At 39.9% G+C, this 20,297-nt stretch overlaps 2 protein-coding genes across 5 annotated transcripts in view; both read right to left on the reverse strand.

Moving 5' to 3' along the window:
• LOC139381455 (rho GTPase-activating protein 27-like) overlaps positions 1-771 on the reverse strand; it is a 44,701-nt gene extending 43,930 nt beyond the window's left edge. The window contains exon 1 of one of the 2 annotated variants that reach the window (XM_071124999.1): positions 542-771. The gene's annotated coding sequence lies outside the window, so the exon portion shown is untranslated. The remainder of the gene's footprint in view (positions 1-541) is intronic. The other variant, XM_071124998.1, reaches the window with a different exon arrangement.
• A 2,586-nt stretch (positions 772-3,357) lies between these two features.
• On the reverse strand, positions 3,358-9,082 carry LOC139381548 (protein phosphatase 1G-like). 3 transcript variants are annotated; one of them, XM_071125179.1, is made up of 11 exons: positions 9,018-9,082; positions 8,473-8,616; positions 7,156-7,225; positions 6,932-7,017; positions 5,935-6,064; positions 5,327-5,760; positions 4,902-5,009; positions 4,435-4,669; positions 4,156-4,285; positions 3,933-4,032; positions 3,358-3,816 (listed from the first exon to the last, which is right to left on the reverse strand). In XM_071125179.1, exons 2-11 carry the CDS (start codon positions 8,581-8,583, stop codon positions 3,628-3,630), a joined length of 1,593 nt encoding a protein of 530 aa, XP_070981280.1. In that variant the 5' UTR covers positions 8,584-8,616; positions 9,018-9,082; the 3' UTR covers positions 3,358-3,627. The 3 variants fall into 3 exon arrangements, with proteins under 3 accessions (XP_070981280.1, XP_070981279.1, XP_070981281.1); XM_071125178.1 differs by having other exon boundaries at positions 8,473-8,590; positions 9,018-9,061; XM_071125180.1 differs by having other exon boundaries at positions 8,473-8,590; positions 8,790-9,022.
• Between the last annotated feature and the right edge of the window lie 11,215 nt (positions 9,083-20,297).

A 20,297-nucleotide genomic window follows, 5' to 3' on the forward strand; every position in this document is an offset into this window, starting at 1 on the left:
CCCCACTAAAGGGGCCTAGCAGAAGATAAACATGATTTAATCCCCACCAAGGGGTCTAGGGGTCTAGCATTTAATCCCCACTAAAGGGGTTTAGCAGAAGTTAAACATGATTTAATCCCCACTAAGGGGGCCTAGCATGAGTTAAACATGATTTAATCCCCACTAAAGGGGCCTAGCAGAAGTTAAACATGATTTAATCCCCACTAAAAGGGACTAGCAGAAGGTAAACATGATTTAATCCCCACCAAGGGGTCTAGCAGAAGTTAAACAGGATTTAATCCCCACTAAAAGGGACTAGCAGAAGGTAAACATGATTTAATCCACACTAAAGGGGGACCAGCATAAAATAAACATGATTTCATCCCCAGTAAGGGGGACTAGAATACATTAAACATGATGTAATCCACACTAAGGGGGTCTAGCAGAAGTGTTGTTCAAAGAGAATCTCATGTTAAAATAATAATGCACATTAACAGTACATCAACCTTTTACAATAAAACTAATGTAATTCAAGGCTTGACAATACAGTAGGTATTCATACCTGGAGGTGGGCATACAGCCAGAAGACTTGTACAAACTCTGTCCTCTACTCTCTGAATGTTCAGTGGATCCCAGACGTTAGAGTAAGTTTAATAAATCTACCATTTGCATTAATTCCCATCATATTACACCTGGTAATTATTTCTCTTTTAGCATATATTTTCCATCACATTACAGTTCACTTGTCCAAGAAAGTTTTGAGCTCCTGTAGTGTCGGTTATAAAGCCTAGTTGTCTACCACGGGCTGTGTGTGTGTGCACAGGTTTCAACTTGCCTGACTGCCTCTGTATCATTTCCTGTTCTACTGACTGTGTATAGGAACAACACTGAGAGAATGGAGACTGGGGAACAGGAACACACACGCAGAGAGCTATGAAAAATGGGAGTGACTCAATATATAGTTCTATTCAGTCCCTTATGAAACATCATCTGGTTTCCTAGGAGTCTGTGACCAAACTGACTGTTACTTCCCTTTAGAACTACAGTGGGGAATATTCTCTGGTTATAGGCTAACAGCCATATGAAATTGATAAATTACAAACAAATATGTGTGTCTCCTATGGGCCCTGGTCAAAAGTAATGCACTATATAGGGAATTAGGTACTGTTTGGGATGCATTCATTGTCAATAAGTGTTGTCAACAAATACCCTCTAGCCTACATGCCAGTGTGAGTTTCTGCTGGTTTAGCATTATATGGCAGTTGGCCAAAAAGGGGAAGCAAACACTGGTATCAAGATTATTTCAGATCTTGGTTTTGTTAGGAATCACATTCGTTTAGCCTCAGAATATTTTCATCTGGCCTCTAAAGAAAAGCAAGTCAGTAAATTGTACAGTAGAACCATGCCTCGCCCATTCTCTATAGGAGTGTTTCCCAACAGCACACGTTGTTGTTGTAGTCCCGGACAAGCACACCTGATTCAACTTGTCAAATAATCATCAAGACCTTGAGTTTTTTTTGTTACCTTTATTTAACTAGGCAAGTCAGTTAAGAACAAATTCTTATTTTCAATGATGGCCTAGGAACAGTGGGTTAACTGCCTTGTTTGGGGGCAGAGCGACAGATTTGAACCTCGTCAGCTCGGTGATTCGATCTTGCAACCTTTCGGGTACTAGTCCAACACCACTAGGCTACCTGCCACCCCAGTTGAATCAGGTGAGTTTGTCAGGGGCAACAACAAAAATGTTTGCAATATTTAAAGAAACAAGACCAATGTATATCTGGTTTGTCACAGAAACTCTATTTCTGTGTTCCTGCCGCTCTGTCCTTCAGTCTAGACTACACACCAAAACTATGCACGTTAGTGACTACATTACCGACAACCTCCAGCCATGTAACCTCTGACCTTAGTGATGACAACGTCTTTCTTCTGGCTGAGGCGGTGACAGTGGTCCTCTGCTGCTGGGTTCCAAGCCTGGTACACAAACACACACACACACAAACACACACACACACACACACACATATCTCAGAGTGTCTGTTACTGCATGGTACACACATCTCGGTGTGTATGTAAGTTACTGCATGGTACTCACACTCACTGGGTCCATGAGAAAGACGCGTGAGGCTGCAGGTAATCATTGCTGATGACAAATATGGGCAGTGTGATTTTCAGATTAAAAAAATAGATTTTCTGTTACTGCATACAGGATGAGGGTTTACTCGATTCGAGCACTAAGATGTGTACCACAAACAGTCTACTGGCTATGTGACATTCAAATTGTGTTTTATATAGGATATTGTTTCAGATGGCTGATTCTCACAACAGCTGGTTGGGGATGTTCATCAGAACACCTATGTGGTAGAAGAAAACACCTAGGCCCAACGTGTTTAAGGAACTTTCCATTCCATCTGGTTAATGAATACCTATGATGACATCTTTGTATCGGATTTTAACTGTTAAATATCTTGAAAATCTAAGATGAAGAAAGTTTGAATGGTATGGAAATTCCATTTGCTTTTGGATACCAGCATCAAAACTTTGTTCACCAAGTAAAATAAACTAATCTCACTCGTATTTTGGGAACAGTAGTTCCAACTAGCCTGTGTACCAGTCAGTTTGTGCTTTCATTCCACTCCTTGACGGCATAGAATGATCGTATAAACAGGCTAGTTACAAACCATTTATTTTTTAGGTATGAAACTATTGGCATGATGCTTTAGTGCTTTGCTACATGATTGTGCAACCTTGCCATATCCATCACTGATTAAATAGAAACAAAATTACAAGTTTGTCAACTTTATTGATTTAGGGAGGGAAAAAAATATTAATGGGATTGTTCATGTGGAACTCACAATGTTCTCTGAAAGTAATAAATGTACTAAAATATATTTTAGTATCCCTTTAACTGAGCGGACCTTTTAGTCCAGCATAAAACAGATTAAGTGGAGCTTCTGTCCCTTGAATAGTTTACTAACAAAAGCATTTGCTAAACCTGGACCATAATCGAGTAATGCGAAATTCAAGGCATAGTTAGAGAAACCAAGGTAGGATGTGCAAACCAGGGTATGAGAGACATTTAAATAGCAAGTGGCCTTAACTCAGCAGGTTGGCTAAGTTCCGGGAATCAGTGAGTGCAAGGAATGTAAAATGTATTCATTAAAATACAGCTAGTATAAAATGTTACATGAATTGAATCATTTTATATGTTTAAATCTATTTAACTGTTGAGTAGTTTCTTAGTGTTCTGTCAGAGGACATGTGCCCAATGCAAACAGGGATTGTCCTGGTAAAGTAGACAAGATGTCACTCATCACATTTAAAATGTATTTGTAATTACAATGGTGTCAGAAGTATGCACCAAATGTCACATTGATCCATAATTAAAGAAATGCATTTATTCAATGAACAAGTATATACATAAAGGGCGTGGTGACAAACAGTACACTAGGAGTCACATTTCCAATGGGGCAGATAAGCAAAATCAATTACACACCAAGAAAATGTTTTTCTGTTTTCCATTTATTCTTGTATCTTGGGACATTAACTAAAACTCATCCTATTCCAGAGACCACTGTCTTTAAAAGTTTCCAGAGAAAAAGTCCTGGCTTGTGAAAAGGACTGGAGCTATTCTACTTGTTGGCAGTTCTATTCGCTTTTTGACTTCTTGCTGTCATTCCCGTTCTTCTCTGGGATAATCTCTTCAGGCTTTCTCTTATTGGTGATGTCGGCCATGCTGTTGCCAGGGTGAGCGCCGAACGTGATGATGATGCAGGTCATGTTGTCACAGCCTGTACCATCTCCAGACGTATCAGGTGCAAGGCAATGGTCAAGTAGCTACGGAGACCAAATAAAAAGTTCATAGTTCATTGTTAAAGAATGAAAAATGTTATGCATACAGGGGACTGATGGATCAAGTAAAAAAAATATATTAAAAAAGCTATATCTCTTACCTCTTCAACAATGGAGGACAGAGGCCTGGCAACGCCACTGGCATCAGGCTTTATTTTCTGACTGACAAAGTCCACAACATCCTGACTGCTCATGACGTTCCTGTGGATGACACTCATTAAGGATGAATTCAGAGGTGGTTCCATTTCACAAATTGATTATTGAAGTACGGCCTAATTTAAGAGAAAACATTACTATAAAACGCTAGTATCAAACAAGCTGTACCAGATTCCGTCGCATGCAATGACCATGAAGTCATGCTCCGGGTTGAGGGTGAGCACTTTGACGTCAGGCATTGAGGAGATCATCTGCTCCTCTGGGCCAAGGGCCTTGTTTCGTTTGTAAAAGTGATCGCCTGAAAACACAACAAAGGCCATTCAGTTATGTCCTTTCAGTCTGATGCCCGTTCTTCAACAGCAAGGCCATTCTTTACTGGAAACTATGCCTGATATTTCAATCGAAACACCAATGTCAGGGCTAGGATATGCAGGAGGATCCATTTACCGATGGCCCTGGAGAGGTTGAGTCCTCCGTTGACGCGGCCGTCCATGGTGACCTTTCCCCCAGCATTCTTTATCCTGGCCAGCTCCAGCTCATCCTCTGGCTTGTGGTCGTAGGACATGTCTATGGCCTTGCCCTTCTCAGACACCACACAGCGGGAGTCCCCGGCGTTTGCTACAATCAGCTGTTTCCCTCTGATCAGAGCCACCACCGCTGTAGTGCCACTGTCTGAGCCAGGCTAGGAGGGGTAGAGACACAGAGCTCTTATCGGAGAATAGCCGCCTTCAGTTTAATCCAGGTCAAAACACAAAGGCAGGATAGAATGTTGCATTAGTGAGACAAAAAGTGACCACTACTCCAGATAGACATGAATAGCCCCATTACAACAACCAGGGCTACTCAGGCTCTCCATTCAGGTTTATGTTTCCTTTAGGGTTATGGCAGGATCTAAATTAAGCTGTGTATTCTACCTCTTCTTTTCCATCCATTCCGGGGTAGCACATCTCTTCCTCCTCATCCTCTCCCTCTTCAGTGTCTTCCTCTTCATCATCACTGCTTTCACCTTCCTCACTGCCATCCTGTAGAAACATAATTACATCATTAACCCACATACGATTCTTTCAAAAAAGTATAAAAAGCTTAGACTGTTTAATTGTTCAAATCCAGTGGGGGAAATCAGATCCATCAGAGGTGACCAACCCTCCTCCTGGAGAGCAGTCCTTCTGCAGACATTTTCTCCAACCAGAATCTCAGACAATAGCTGCTCACCAGGACGATGATTATCTTAACCAGGTGAGTAAGAACCGTTGGCAAAAGCCTACACACCCAGTAGCTCTTCAGGTAGAGGGTTGGCCAGAGTTACAGTAATTCCTGAAGGCTTGTTCTTCCACCTCACCTCCTCTTCACTTCCCTCATCTTCCTCTTCCCCCGACTCGTCACTGTCCTCAAAGAACTTGGAGCTGGTATCTCCCGGAGCCGGGGCCGCTGACGAAGAGCAAGAAGGCCCGGTGTCCTTCTCTCCTTCACAGGACCCTGCTGCTCCTGTCGCTGAAGAGCTGTCCGCTCCTGCTCTCCTGCAGGCCCGCAGCTTGGAGAATCCTGCACCACCACCAGCCTTGGCCTTCCCATTGCTGTCCATCTCACCCTCCACTTCTCCATTGATGCCCTTCTCCCCATAGGAATGTGGTTCACCTTCCCCAGACTCTTTGTTGTCCTCCGGACAGAGCTTCTTGTGTTTGAGTGCATTGCGGCTCTGTCCGTAGCGAACGAGCAGCTCTTCAATGGTCAAGGTGGCCTCCTCATGCAAAAGTTCTGCCTCCTCATTGTCCACTAACAGAGGGAAAAGAACACACGGGTTTGAATTACAAATCGTTTGTTTTGAATAATGGTTTATGATTCCAGCCACAGGAATGTCTAACTACATATGAAGCATTTTGCTACACCCGCTAAACACGTATGTGACCAATAATTTTACTAGATCTTGGGCAGTTGGAGTCTACTCACAATCATCTTCTTCAGCAACTTTTTCATTTGGTGCTTCCTCTTGTGGGCGGCCAGCGATCTGAACAAGCTCTTTGATCACTTCCTCTGTGGTCACCCTGCTATCAATTGCCAGAAATGCATCCTCCAAAGCCTGAAACACATCGACATGCATCCATCCACCCAGTAAGACAATGTATGCTCCTATGGAGGAAAGTTTGACAAAGAGCACAAGATCTACAACCAAAATTGGTACTCACTTTAATATCGTTTAAAGATGCAATATTGCAGAAATTGCTCCACCATTTCCTAGTTGCTTAAATTCTAATAGTTTGCCTAGTTTCAGTTTGTGACAACACAAGCAGTCATTGTGTAGAAAATCATTGTACCGTCTAAACCGCTGTGAAATATATTTTCCATAACCAAAAATCTAGTATATTTACAGCTGATGGACAAAAGAAGCAATAACAAAACTTTACGGGAAGCATAGAAATAGAGCACATAGAACATACACCGACTTGCTTTCAATGACTGACATTCTATAAAAACACATTTCTACGCATATTTCAAATAAAATTGTATTTGTTACACGCGCCAAATACAACAGGTATAGATAGACCTTACCGTGAAATGCTTTCTTACAAGCCCTTAACCAACAATGCAGTTCAAGAAATAAAGAAAATATTTACTAAACAAACTAAAGTAAAAAATATTTTGGTCATGTCACCCAAAATGTTACATTGTAGCTTTAAGGGTTCCCAAAATGCATTATTTATTGGTAGGCCTGCTTAATTGTTACATATCCAACAGAAGGTAGCCTAGTGGTTAGACCTTTGGGCCAGTAACTGAAAGGTTGTTGATCAAATCCCCGGGCTGACAAGGTAAAAATCTGCCCCTGAACAAGGCAATTGTTCCCCAAAGCAACTGATTTGCTTAGTTAAATGAAGGTTAAATTGTATTTTTTAAACTGCCCATGTCAAAAGGATTCCTTTCCCTAGCCCAAATGAATTCTTCCACTCACCTTTTGCAGTTTGCCATCTTTGTAAGCCTTTTGTTCTTTAATGGTATCAGGTAGGTACTTGGAACAGTACAATGCAACTTCCTCACCTGTGAAGGCAAAAGCATTTTAAGTAATGATTCATTTAAGTAAAGTAATACTAGCTTAATAGTCTCCGGTATTAACAAAAACAAGGTTGTGGTATGCTCAAAAAAGTTGATCTTAGGGATAGTAAGAATACACAGTACCTCCATGTCCATCATACACAGAAAACATGGCCGTTTCATCATCCAGTTCTAAAATGCAGTTGTGAGCATCCTGTTGCAAGAAACAAAGACATTTTACTCTCATGGAATGCCAAATTCCCAATCTGATCCTCATTATACCGAATCAGTGGTGTAGAGTACTTAAGTAAAAATACTTTAAAGTACTGAATTTGTTTTTTTTGGGTTACTTTACTACATTCCTAAAGAAAATTAACTTTTTACTCCATAAATTCTCTGACACCCAAAAGTACTTGTTACATTTTGAATGCTTAGCAGGACTGGAAAACAGTCAAATTCACACACTTATGAACCGAACATCCCTGGTCATCACTACTGCCTCTGATCTAGCGGACTCACTAAACACAAACGCTTTGGTTGTAAATTATGACAGAGTGTGCCCCTGGCTTTCAGACCCTTTCTGTAAATAAAAAAGAAAATGGTGCCACCTGGTTTGCTTGATATAAGCAATTTGAAATGATTTACACTTTTACTTTTGATACTTAAGTATATTTTAAACCAAATACGTTTACTCAAGTAGCATTTTACTGGGTGACTTACTTTTGTTATTTTCTATTAATGCATCTTTACTTTTACTGAAGTTTGACAGTTCGGTAGTTCTTCCACCACTGTACCTAATCATCACCAGCTTCCAATTGACTCAATCATCCCCCTACCTCTCTCCGGTAACTATTCCCCAAGTAGTTGCTGTAAATGAGAATGTGTCAGTCAACTTACCTGGTAAAATAAATAGACACATTTTGAGCCTTCCATCGGATTTTATAAATCATTAAATCAGACTAGTGCCATTTGAATGTGAAAATGTAATGGGATGCATTTGTTGGCACAGTCTTAATGGTATGCACATCGTACAGACGTGGCTTTAAAGGGGAACATACCAAATCAAATTTAGCGTGGAATCTCCATATCAGTACATGCAGGAAAGTTAGCTACATAGCTAGCTAGTTAGCTTTGTAGCTAGCTAACAATTTAGCTACCCAGCTAACGATAGCTAGAAACAAAGTATTCCTGCACAACAACGTTGAGTTTCATATCTAAGCCTCAACTAAGTTAACACTATGACACATTAATGGTTGGAATCATATAGCTAGTTACCTAAGATGCCAAACTTTAAAGTTATATAAGGACTACCTATCCCTTACAGCCAGTTAGATAAAGCTTTTTATTGTCGTCTAAACCAAATCATGTCATTCGTATTTTTGCTAGATGGTAACTAGACAACATTGGCAAAGAACTACTGATGAATCCAATCCAACAAGCAATGTTTTTAGATCATCTTACCTCCATAGAGACACGCCAGCCCTGCATGGCTGCAAAGCCGAAGCTCATCTTTTGGTTTCCACCATTGGAAGAGGACTTCACTGTGTTGGGTTGCGACAAGTAAGCTCCCATGATGTAGCTACCAACAAAACAGTGGGTTTCAATCTGGTTGGTGTTGGAAAATCCGATTTAACGTTAGCAGGACACAAACATGGTGATCAATTCAATTACACAGATGCTCCAACTTCATCTTACAATTCCGTATATCATACAGTGGAGTATAAACATTGCAATTGTCGCAAAGGGCTTCCTTATTATTATTATTATTGATAGCTAACCTTGGCTAGGCTAACAAACGAGCTTAGCTAGCTACAGTTGTTACTCGCAAACGAGCCATTTCCATTACAGAGAAGCCAAATGGGAAACTTCAAACACCATCAACCGGAAGATTATAGTTGCTATCAAAACATTTCTGGCCTGTGAGTCACAATTTGAACATTGTACGGAAAAATACAAGCACGTGAACTGCAAACGTTAACAACATAGCTAGCTAGATATAAACATACCTCTCAAAAAGAACGGGAGACATAAAGGAAGCGGAAACGCTGTGATGAATGAGAAACACGCATGCCTATTTGTGAGCAGGGGCGTTCAGAAAGGGTCCGTTCAGAAAGTGCGCCAAAACTTTATCTGCAATGAACGAAGATGTCCATGTGGTGTCGCCAAAGCCACCGATTCTAGTGTGGCCAACAAACGTGGGAGTAGATCCCTATTTCCCAGTGGTGTAATGTACTTACGTAAAAATACTTTAAAGTAGGTGTTTGGGGTATCTGCACTTTACTTTGTCATTTATATTTTTGACAACTTTTACTTTTACTTCAATACATTCCTAAACAAAATGATGGTAATTTTACTCCATACATTTTCCCTGACACCCAAAAGTACTCGTTGCATTTTAAATGATAAGCAGGACAGGAAAATTGTCTAATTCACACACTTATCAAGAGAACATCCCTGGTCATTCCTACTGCCTATGATCTGATGGACTCACTAAACACATGCTTCATCTGTAAATGATGTGAGTGTTGGAGTGTGTCCCTGGCTACCAGTAAATAAATAAAAACTACAAAATGTGGCCACCTGCTTTGCTTAATATAAAGAATTTGAAATTATTTTCACTTGTACTTTTCCTTTTGATACTTAAGTATATTTGAGCAATTACATTTACTTTTGACACTTAAGTTTATTTAAAACCAAATACTTTTAGACTTCCACTTTTACATGAGTCATTTTCTATGAAGGTATCTTTACTTTTACTCAAGTATGACAATTGGGTACTTTTTCCACCACTGCTATTTCCTTTGCTCGTTTCTTTTACTTTTAACATAAAGTTATTTCATCGGTAGACATGAAAGAGAGGCTAAATACTAAGCTAAAGGCTAAATACTAAGCTAAAGGCTAAATACGCAATCAGTGGTGTAGTGGAGGGTTTACGCAGGTATACGTTGTTGTTACGGATACAGGTATCCTGTGTCTGTGTGTATCCTGTGTCTGTGTGTATCCTGTGTGTGTTTCTTTTCTCTCCTTCTCCCCTCACAGGTGAAAATCATCACTCCCCAATCAGTCAACAATCAACCCATCAATCAGAAGACACACCTCCTCCTGTTTCCTACCCTATCACAGTTCCTTCCCCATGGTTTAAAAACCCCATCATTTGTTTGTTCAGGAGCTCAATCTTTGTAATGCCATGTTGGTAGATAGCTGTTCTTTGTAGGAGAGAGGAGAGCTTTTCAGGAGAGCTCAATCTTTGTAATGACATGTTGGTAGATCTCTGCTCTTGATAGATTTCAGTAGCACAATCTCTTTGTAAATGCCATGTATGTAGAACTCGCTCTTTGTGTAATAATTAACCTCTTCTTTTGTTTGAGCACCTCCAAATCACTTTGTCATCTCCTGTGAGTATTGTTTTTGTTTATGGTGTTTGCTGGTGGGAAAAAGGGGAAACCAAGACAAGTCGCCCATGGGCATACACTACCCGTAGGTAAACTTTGTTAAAACACACTAGTTAGAACTGGGCGGACCACCCACTGTATTTTTGGTTAGTTAGTTAGCTGTTGTTGAAATAGGCTAGCCTAGCTTAGGGGTGTTTTTGCATATTTGTTTCTTTCCTTGGGTCCAGCTCAGCCCCTTTTCCTGCGCCCCCCCCCCCCCCCCCCCATTACCGTGTGTTTATAATAAACCCTGAGTTTGACGGTATTATTTCGGTTGTCATTTCGTTCACTTTTACTTTGTCACTATTATAATTTACATGAGTTATGTTACGGGTCTCACTACCATCCCCCCTAGACTGTTGGGCCAAAAGAGATTCGTAACAGTTGTATACCCACGTATTTTTCAATGGGCATTGTGTATAGGCCTGCTAACTTCTTTATCCCCACGATGCATATCAAAGTAGTGTAGCGGAAGTAGGCTATATGCCATATGAATTAATAAAGCTGATGGAGCAGATCAGGGCCTGGTTTCTCGATGGCATGGAACACTTACGAGTGTTAACAATGTATCTTTCCTACAACCGCTGAAGATGTAGGCCTAACATGCATTTCCCAAAACACCACACAAAAAGAATGTTCGCTAAGTGCTAGTTGGAGCATGTGTAGATAGGGCTGCTGATAGGATTGAAATGAAGGCTCTCTGATCAGCTTTCTCCATTCAAATCTTACCTTAACATTATAATTATTTCACAATACTGACGAGACCTAGAGAGATTTTACCACCCATGACTGCAAATACTGAGGCTGCTTATTATGAAGCTTATCCAATGAAAATGCACAAAATGACTAATTTGGCACATCATTGCGCACGTTAGGCTACACATCATGAAATATATTGAGACAAGTTTCAGAGCCTACAAGAAGCAAATTATAAGTCAATTGATTGATTATGACATGTGTTTCAATATGAAATAGGCTATATAGCCTAGGGTACTGTTTATATTTTAAGGCTAGGTTCATCATTAAAACCTTTATAGGAGCATCGTTAATCTCCGAGCTGTTTCCCAAAACCATCCTTCTTAAAGTTGCGCTTGAAAATGATAAAATCTAACACCCGCTTCAGACCACTGGTAGAACAGCAAAGTGCTTTGTTAGATTTGACCACTGATAACTTCAGAACAAAGTTGACTACAGAAACAACATTGCCAATGTCTTTACAATTGATACAAACAAGCCACATATAAAAAAAAAAGCTTCAAATGAAAATCGAGAAGACTGCATGACTGCATTGAATGTTTAGCTTAAAATGTTGATGAACTATTATTTATTCACATTTAAGGAGCAACAATGTGCTCATGGCGGTAATGCAACTTGAGGGAAACATGTTCTAAAATGTGCACCATACATGCGAGCGGTTTCATGGACAGATTTGGAAATACCCATTAGAAATTTAGAAAGAGGGGAGATCTAAAGATGCAATAACTATCATGGGATGCTAACATGAGTAGGATAATGGCTTTGGCTGCTAGACAATGAAAGAAAGTTGAAAGAAAACCAATAGAACAGAATGCATATAAGGAAGTCATTATAATATAATTGCCTCCAAGTTTCTATGGTGGAATTTTGGCTATAGGCTACTTTGAAGCAAAGTAAGACAAGTAAAATGTTTAGGTTTCAAACAATTGAGGAACAGGAAAAATATAGCAATGCTAATGATAGGCCTAACCATCTTCTGGTAGATAGAAAGGCTTTCCCAGTAAACTTCTCAATTAAATGTTAACTAGCTATAAAGTAGCCTATTCCTATCTAGCATAAAGATATTATGATTATTTGCTTCAATCCAGCGGCCATTTTTTTACTCAGTTGAAAGCCTAATTTATCTGTTTCAATAGTAGGCCTACTGTTAGCCTACTTGCACAGTACAGTTTGGGTTGGCATTACTGTGAAAGACCAATATGGGATTTATAATTTTAGGTAATTCAGAGTGTTTGTCACTGTTCTCAAATAATTTTTCTTTCCTTCCCCGGGCGAGCCATTTGGGAAATGTTTTACAAAATGAGAGTATACCCACTTCTTCACTGTACCCAAGCATACATAACAGTCGATGGGGGAAAAAAAAGATAAAAAAAAAAAAAAAGATTTTTAGTGCCAATATCTTGTCCTGTGCTGTCGGTATTGCTCCTATTGTTTAGTCTAACGATTCTGACTCCCGTTTTCTTGTAATTCTGTAATACTATTACAACATTTGAGATTCCCCTTCTCTCGGGGTAGATTGTTCTGTCCTGGGAACAGGAACAGAGTTATTGGAGCTTGAAAGGGTTGCCTAGTTCATCATTAAACACAAGGGGGAGACACACACCAGTGCTAATATACGTTTGTCAGAGTCAAGATGACTATACTGAACAGGTTGAATCTTATGGTAAAATAAAGTTGATGGGTCTCTGTAGGCTTATGCCCTGTACCTTATCATTGATCGATATACTGTAGCAGGTGGCACATATAACTCACAGATTTACACAGAAAAGGCTGAGTTGATCTGGACCCAGTGTGCTTTATCATGGGTCAAAGTTTAGCATAGGTATTTAAAGACCATTGCTTTATCTCTCGGCAAGAACAACACAAAGTTTTAAACATGGAATGCATGTGCGGTTAGTTTTATACAAGTACGTATATAATCTTATAAATGGTCCTGTAACGTATACTAATTGTCTAAACGTAAGACACAGTGTAACTTGATGTGGAAATTATTGTTGACGATTGACAACAGTTGATGATTGACGTCCTAGAAAGTGAATCTAGAAAGTGAGGACCAAAAAACAACAACCCCCCCCCCCCAAAAAACAGCAGTTGTTTACCCCCAAAGTCTTCTAAAGAGAGTTGTCCCTGATGTAGGTTGAAAAATGGGGGTCCCTGCTGTGATTAACATTTGGAAAGGGGCCTGTCCAGATGGAGAGGTGTGATTCTGTGAGAACCTCTCTTTCTCTCTCAATATCAATTTAACGGGCTTTATTGGCATGGAAAACATATGTTTACATTGCCAAAGCAAGTGAAATAGTTAAACAAAAGTGAAATAAACAATAAAACATTTTACTCACAAAAGTTCCAAAAGAATAGCCATTTCAAATGTAATATTATGTCTATATACAGTGTTGTAATAATATGCAGTTAAAGTACAAAAGGGAAAGTAAATAAACACAAATATAGGTTGTATTTACATGGTGTTTGTTCCTCACTGGTTGCCCTTTTCTTGGGGCAACATCTCACAAATCTTGCTGCTGTGATGGCACACTGTGATATTTCACCCAATAGATCTGGGAGTTTATCAAATTTGATTTGTTTTCTAAATCTTTGTGGGTCTGTGTAATCTGATAGAAATATGTGTCTCTAATATGGTCATACATTTGGCAGGAGGTTAGGAAGTGCAGCTCAGTTTCCACCTCATTTTGTGAGCAGTGTGCACATAGCCTGTCTTCTTTTGAGAGCCAGGTCTGCCTTAGGCAACCTTTTTCAATAGCAAGGCTATTCTCACTTAGTCTGTACATAGTCAAAGATTTCCTTAAGTTTGGGTCAGTCATAGTGGTCAGGTATTCTGTCACTGTGTTCTCTCTGTTTAGGGCCAAATAGCATTCTAGTTTGCTCGTTTTTTTTGTAAATTCTTTCCATTGTCTCAAGTAATTATCTTTGTGTTTTCTCATGATTTGTTTGGGTCTAATTGTGTTGCTCTCCTGGGGCTCTGTGGGGTCTGTTTGTGTTTGTGAACAGGGCCCCAGAATCAGCTTGCTTAGGGGGCTCTTCTCCAGGTTAATTTCTCTGTAGGTGATGGCTTTGTTATGGAAGGTTTGAGAATCGCTTCCTTTTAGGAGGTTGAAGAATTGAACTATTTTCTGGATTTTGATCATTAGCAGGTATCAGCCTAATTCTGCTCTGCATGCGTTATTTGGTGTTTTACGTAGAGTCTCAATTTGGTGTTTGTCACATTTTGTGAATTCTTGGTTGGTGAGCGGACTACAGAACTCACAACCACAAAGGCAATGGGTTCTATAACTGATTCAAGTATTTTTAGCCAGATCCTAATTGGTATGTTGAATTTTATGTTCCTTTTGATGGCATAGAAGGCTCTTCTTGCCTTGACTCTCAGATCGTTCACAGCTTTGTGGAAGTTAACTGTGGCACTGATGTTTAGGCCGTGGTATGTATCGTTTTTTTGTGTGCTCTATGGCAATGGTGTCTAGATGGAATTTGTATTTGTGGTCCTGGCAAATTGACTTTTTTAGAACACTATTATTTTTTGTCTTACTGAGATTTACTATCAGGGCCCAGGACTGACAGAATCTGTGCAGAAGATCTAGGTACTGCTGTAGTCCCTCCTTGGTTGGGGACAGAAGCACCAGATCATCAGCAAACAGCAGACATTTGACTTCAGATTCTAGTAGGTTGATTGAGGGTGCTGGAGACTTTTCTAGTGCCCTCGCCAATTTGTTGATATATATGTTGAAGAGGGTGGGGCTTAAGATGCATCCCTGTCTCACCTACCGGCCCTGTGGAAAGAAATGTGTGTGTTTTTTGCCAATTTTTACTGCACACCTGTTTGTGAACATGGATTTTATTATGTCATATGTTTTTCCCCCAACACCACCTTCCATTAATGTGTATAGCCGACCCTCATGCCAAATTGAGTCGAAAGCTTTTTTGAAATCAACAAAGCATGAGAAGTCTTTATCTTTTTTTGGTTTGTTTGTTTGTCAATTAGGGTGTGCAGGGTGAATACGTGGTCTGTCGTACAGTAATTTGGTAAAAAGCTCCTTTGAGATTTGCTCAGTACATTGTTTTCACTGAAGAAATGTCTGCTGTTAATGATAATGCAGAGGATTTCCCAAGGTTGCTGTTGATGCATATCCCCCGGTAGTTACTGGGGTCAAATTTGTCTCCACTTTTGTGGATTGGGATGATCAGTCCTTGGTTCCAAATATTGGGGAAGATGCCAGAACTGAGGATGATATTAAAGTTTAAGTATAGACAATTGGAATCTGTGGTCTCTCTCTTTCTCTCTCTCTCAATTTTAATTTAAGGGTTTTATTGGCATGGGAAATATATGTTGACATTGCCAAAGCAAGTGAAGTAGATAATAACCAAAAGTGAAGTAAACAATAAAAATGAACGTTAAACATTACACTCACATAAGTTCCAAAAGAATAAAGACATGTTAATTAAATGTCATATTATGTGCAAATAGTTCAATTACAAAAGGGAAAATAAATAAACATAAATATGGGTTGTATTTACAACAGTGTTTGTTCTCCACTGGTTGCCCTTTTCTTGTGGCAAAAGGTCACAAATCTTGTTGCTGTGATGGCACACTATGATATTTTTTCACCCAATAGATCTGGGAGTTTATTTAAATTGGGTTTGTTTTCTAATTCTTTGTGGGTCTTTGTAATCTGAGGAAAATATGTGTCTCTAATATGGTCCTACATTTGGCAAGAGGTTAGGAAGTGCAGCTCAGTTTCCACCTCATTTTGTGGGCATAGCCTGTCTTCTCTTGAGAGCCAGGTCTGCCTACGGCGGACTTCCTCAATAGCAAGGCTATGCTCACTGAGTCTGTACATAGTCAAAGCTTTCCTTAAGTTTGGATCAGTCACAGTGGTCAGGTATTCTGCCACTGTGTACTCTCTGTTTAGGGCAAAATAGCATTCTAGTTTGCACTGTTCTTTTGTTGATTCGTCTCTCTCTCTCTCTCTCTCTCTCTCTCTCTCTCTCTCTCTCTCTCTCTCAGAGATGGGGGATGGACAAATTCTTCCTTCAACTACTGAGTCACAGAGATCTCTGGTTTTAATTGAGATAGCAGCTGATGTGTCTCAACACACACAGACACGGCTCATACCAGTGATGTAGTGGTAAAGGAATAGCTGAGTAAACTCTGATTGCCGGTCGCAGTGAATTAAGCAATGCTCCCTGTACATTCAAAGCATTTTACCTCAGAAGGTGGGTAAACTGTCTTGCAAAAAAAAGTTTGGGTAAAATGCATTTACTTGCATTTACCCTCCACTAAACCACTGGTGTAATGTGGTCTGTGTGTAGCTTGTGTAGAGGAGTCAGGCGCAGGACAGCAGATATGAGTAAATAAACGTAATTTACTCAAAATAGACAAATACAATACAATAAAGGTAGCCCACATAACGGACCGTATTACATACAAACAATTACTCACAAACAGACATGGGGGAACAGAGGGTTAAATAATGAACAAGTAATTGGGGAATTGAAACCAGGTGTGTAAGACAAAGACAAAACAAATGGAAAATGAAAAGTGGATCGGCGATGGCTAGAAGGCCGGTGACGTCGACCGCCGAACGCCGCCCGAACAAGGAGAGGGACCGACTCCGGCGGAAGTCGTGACAACTGGCTCCTTCATGTTATGAGTGTCAGACAACAGTGTGCCTCCTCCATGGGAAAAGAAGCCATAACTGGAGTGTTGCAATCTGTTTAAAATTATGATATTGATGCACCACTATTGGTTGCCTTGATTAAGCTGTCTTATTTATTTGGGATAGGATAGACTTAGCTGTCTTATTTATTTGGGATAGGATAGACTTAGCTGTCTTGTTTATTTGGGATAGGATAGACTTAGCTTGTTTATTTGGGATAGGATAGACTTAGCTGTCTAGTTTATTTGGGACAGAATAGACTTAGCTGTCTTGTTTATTTGGGATAGAATAGACTTAGCTGTCTAGTTTATTTGGGATAGAATAGACTTAGCTACCTAGTTTATTTGGGATAGAATAGACTTAGCTGTCTTGTTTATTTGGGTTTGACTTGCCTGGTCAAATTGAAATAGAAAATACTGCTGGCAGCTGTCAAAAAGACAAGTGGGTAAAATAAGTCTACATGGCTGTCCGTAATTATTCATGTGCATCCCTATCCCTGATAAGATAGAGGCCTAATCAGGGTTGGAGAGAGTCTTAAACCCCTCTGTTTGCATATGCAGAACTCTAAAATGTATTTGCTCAATTTGGGGGATTAAGGGCGAACAAGAGTCACCTCTATCTCATTCTTCCACCCTCCCCTCCCTTTATCTCTCACTCTCTCCCTCTTCCTTGGTGTGACCAACTGATGACCCAGGGATGCATGATCCCCCTTGGGGGGTAGTGCTCTAAGTCTATGGGTTATGGAACGCTGCCATCTGCCACCGGGCACATTCATATACTCAGAAGAGGTCGCGATCATTTGTTGATTTAAATGGATAACTTAAATTTCCCAGGACAGTATGACCTCAGTAGTCACCTAGAAAAAAACGACTGTCTGCACGTGAGGCACTGAACCAGAAGAATCAGGCAGAATTTTAAGTGCCATACTAAAATAAAAGGCACCTTTCCACGCAATGATGGATGTCCCTCTGGCAATATGGCGCTCTTGTTGTAGACTCAAAGATCCTGTTGATGAGGGAAATAACATGGATTGAATAAGATAATGATACATACAGAATTTCACAGCACCAGTGACAATCGTTCATTGTTGTAGCAGGCCTACAATTCATCAGTGATTGATGTTGGTCATGTGCTTTTGAATGCTCCCTCAAACTGATACAAGAGTCCTAGTGTCCCATCACCTCCTTATTGAAGCCTAAATAAGCATTGCCTGGGCTGAAATAGCTATAAAACAAAGATTAAAAGCTAGAGCACCCTTGATTCACCCTCAGTTTGTCCACTAGCCAGCTGCCTGTGGCCAGAGTGTGAGAAAGAGGGCAGATAGACTCATTTGAATGCATAAGCTCCTAGACACAATAAAGCCGTACTTGGGAAAAAATAAACTAACCATAAAAAGCTGTCCATTTCCTTGACCATGCCACAAGGTATTCTTGTCTGGTTTGAAGTGTGGGAGTAAATCCATACATATTGTTATGGTTGGGTGGCCCAGTGGGTTGTCAAAGGGCATGGCAATGGAGAAGTGATTTTATTACAGGCTTATTCAGTTTAGGACGATCAAACCATTATGAATTAGCTTTAAACATGATTGTTTTCAAGAGATTAAAGTCATAACATTTTCCTTATCTGTTTAAAAAAAAATATTTGATCAACATTCAACATTCACACACACACACACACACACACACACACACACACACACACACACACACACACAAACATACACGAGGGTGTTGATGGAGGGGATTAAAAAGTGACAGACCTGAGTGTCCTACTATCAGACTGAGCTCATGCAAGGAATTCCACTGCAGATGGTGGCTTGGGGCTCAGACAGCATCTCCACTGATCTATTCGTTTAGCATCACATGCACCAAATGACAGCCACCTTGTATAAGATGCTCAATTGGTGTGTACACTCTCTGTGGACCACGTGTCGTGTATGGGTTAATACACTCTTAGAAAAAAGGGTTCCAAAAGTGTTCTTCGGCTGTCCTCAGGATACTCCTTTTCGGTTCCAGGTATAACCCTTTTAGATTCCATGTAGAACCCTCTGTCTAAAGCAGTCTACATGGAACTCAAAAGGGTTCTTCCTGGAACCAATAAGGGTTCTTCAAAAGGTTATCCTACGGGAACAGCCGAATTACCCCCTTTTCTGCTCTTTTGCACACCAGTATTTCTACTTGCACATCCTCATCTGCACAACTATCACTCCAGTGTTAATTGCTAAATTGTAATTACTTTGCCACTATGGCCTATTTATTGCCTTACCTCCTTACTTCATTTGCACACACTGTACACAGATTTTTCTATTGTGTTATTGACTGTACGTTTGTTTATCCCATGTGTAACTCTGTTGTTTTTGTCACATTGCTGTGCTTTATCTTGGCCAGGTCGCAGTTGTAAATGAGAACTTGTTCTCAACTAGCTTACCTGGTTAAATAAAGGTGAAATAAAAAATAAATAAATAAAGGTTCTAGATAACAGTGTACTAAGCTAATGTGGACTCTGTTTCTTGGCAGAGTATGGAGAAACTTTATTTAATACGTTTGCTTTTTTCACCTCTTGTTTAACCGGCAGAGTCGGCATTGTTTTGGAGAAGATTGCTGTGAAAAGTAGCAGGTCAGATGTTTTTCCCCTTCTGTTCCTCTGCTGATAGTCAAGGGCCTATTCAGACTGACGGGAGAGTTGGAAGAGAGTTGGAGGAGAGGTGTCGCAAAGAGATTTCTACAATTTACATTACATTATTGCCTTACATTTGGATGTGGATTGGTAACACCACGTTGCTAAGCAGCAATGTTTACTGTAAACATCACAGTTACTGTGACAATAGCCAGTAAGCATGCTTTAACTAACTATTAATCAACTATGTGAGCAACTTCCCATCTTAACCATATTGCAACCATTCACAAGCATGTGCAGACAAATAAAGGGGTTATTTTCTCATCCGTAAAACTCATTAGCTAAATTACAAGACAATAGCACATATAGCACTGCTAGCTGGCTAACAATCAAATAACGTTAGCTGATTAAAAAGAACGATTACTACCCCTCATATATGAAAGTGCAGTAATGTTACCATACCGTGCCATTTATAAAGAGCTAAGCAAACTTAACAAAATTATTTCTGCATTGTCATAGATCATTAGCTACTAGTTAGCTGAATGCTAACATAAGCTACTACTGTAGCTGAACCATAGGTAGATTAGCTTTTACAGTGCAACTTTAGCATATTTCAGTTAACTTAGAACTGCTTAGTGGTGCTGTTATATCAAAGGGGAGTTGACCCGGCTTGATGTTGCATTGAAAATAAGTGGTCTGAGATTCTCTTTTTTCTTTCTTTATCAACGCTACAGCAACAAATTCAGAATGTAACAGGCCATTACTGCGATTTCATGTAAAAACTCAATAAAAACAGTCTCAAATAGAAGCCTGA

The sequence above is a fragment of the Oncorhynchus clarkii genome, chromosome 23, assembly GCF_045791955.1.
Source record: "Oncorhynchus clarkii lewisi isolate Uvic-CL-2024 chromosome 23, UVic_Ocla_1.0, whole genome shotgun sequence".
NCBI lineage: Eukaryota > Metazoa > Chordata > Actinopteri > Salmoniformes > Salmonidae > Oncorhynchus > Oncorhynchus clarkii.

Coding starts and splice junctions, on each gene's coding strand:
- LOC139381548 (XM_071125178.1), bottom strand. CDS start 9,040: ATGTCTCCCGTTCTTTTTGAGAG. Junction 5,010..5,326: donor ATGAGGGAAGTGAAGAGGAG/GTGAGGTGGAAG, acceptor ATGTTTCTACAG/GATGGCAGTGAGGAAGGTGA. Junction 3,817..3,932: donor TGTCCTCCATTGTTGAAGAG/GTAAGAGATATA, acceptor TGGTCTCCGTAG/CTACTTGACCATTGCCTTGC.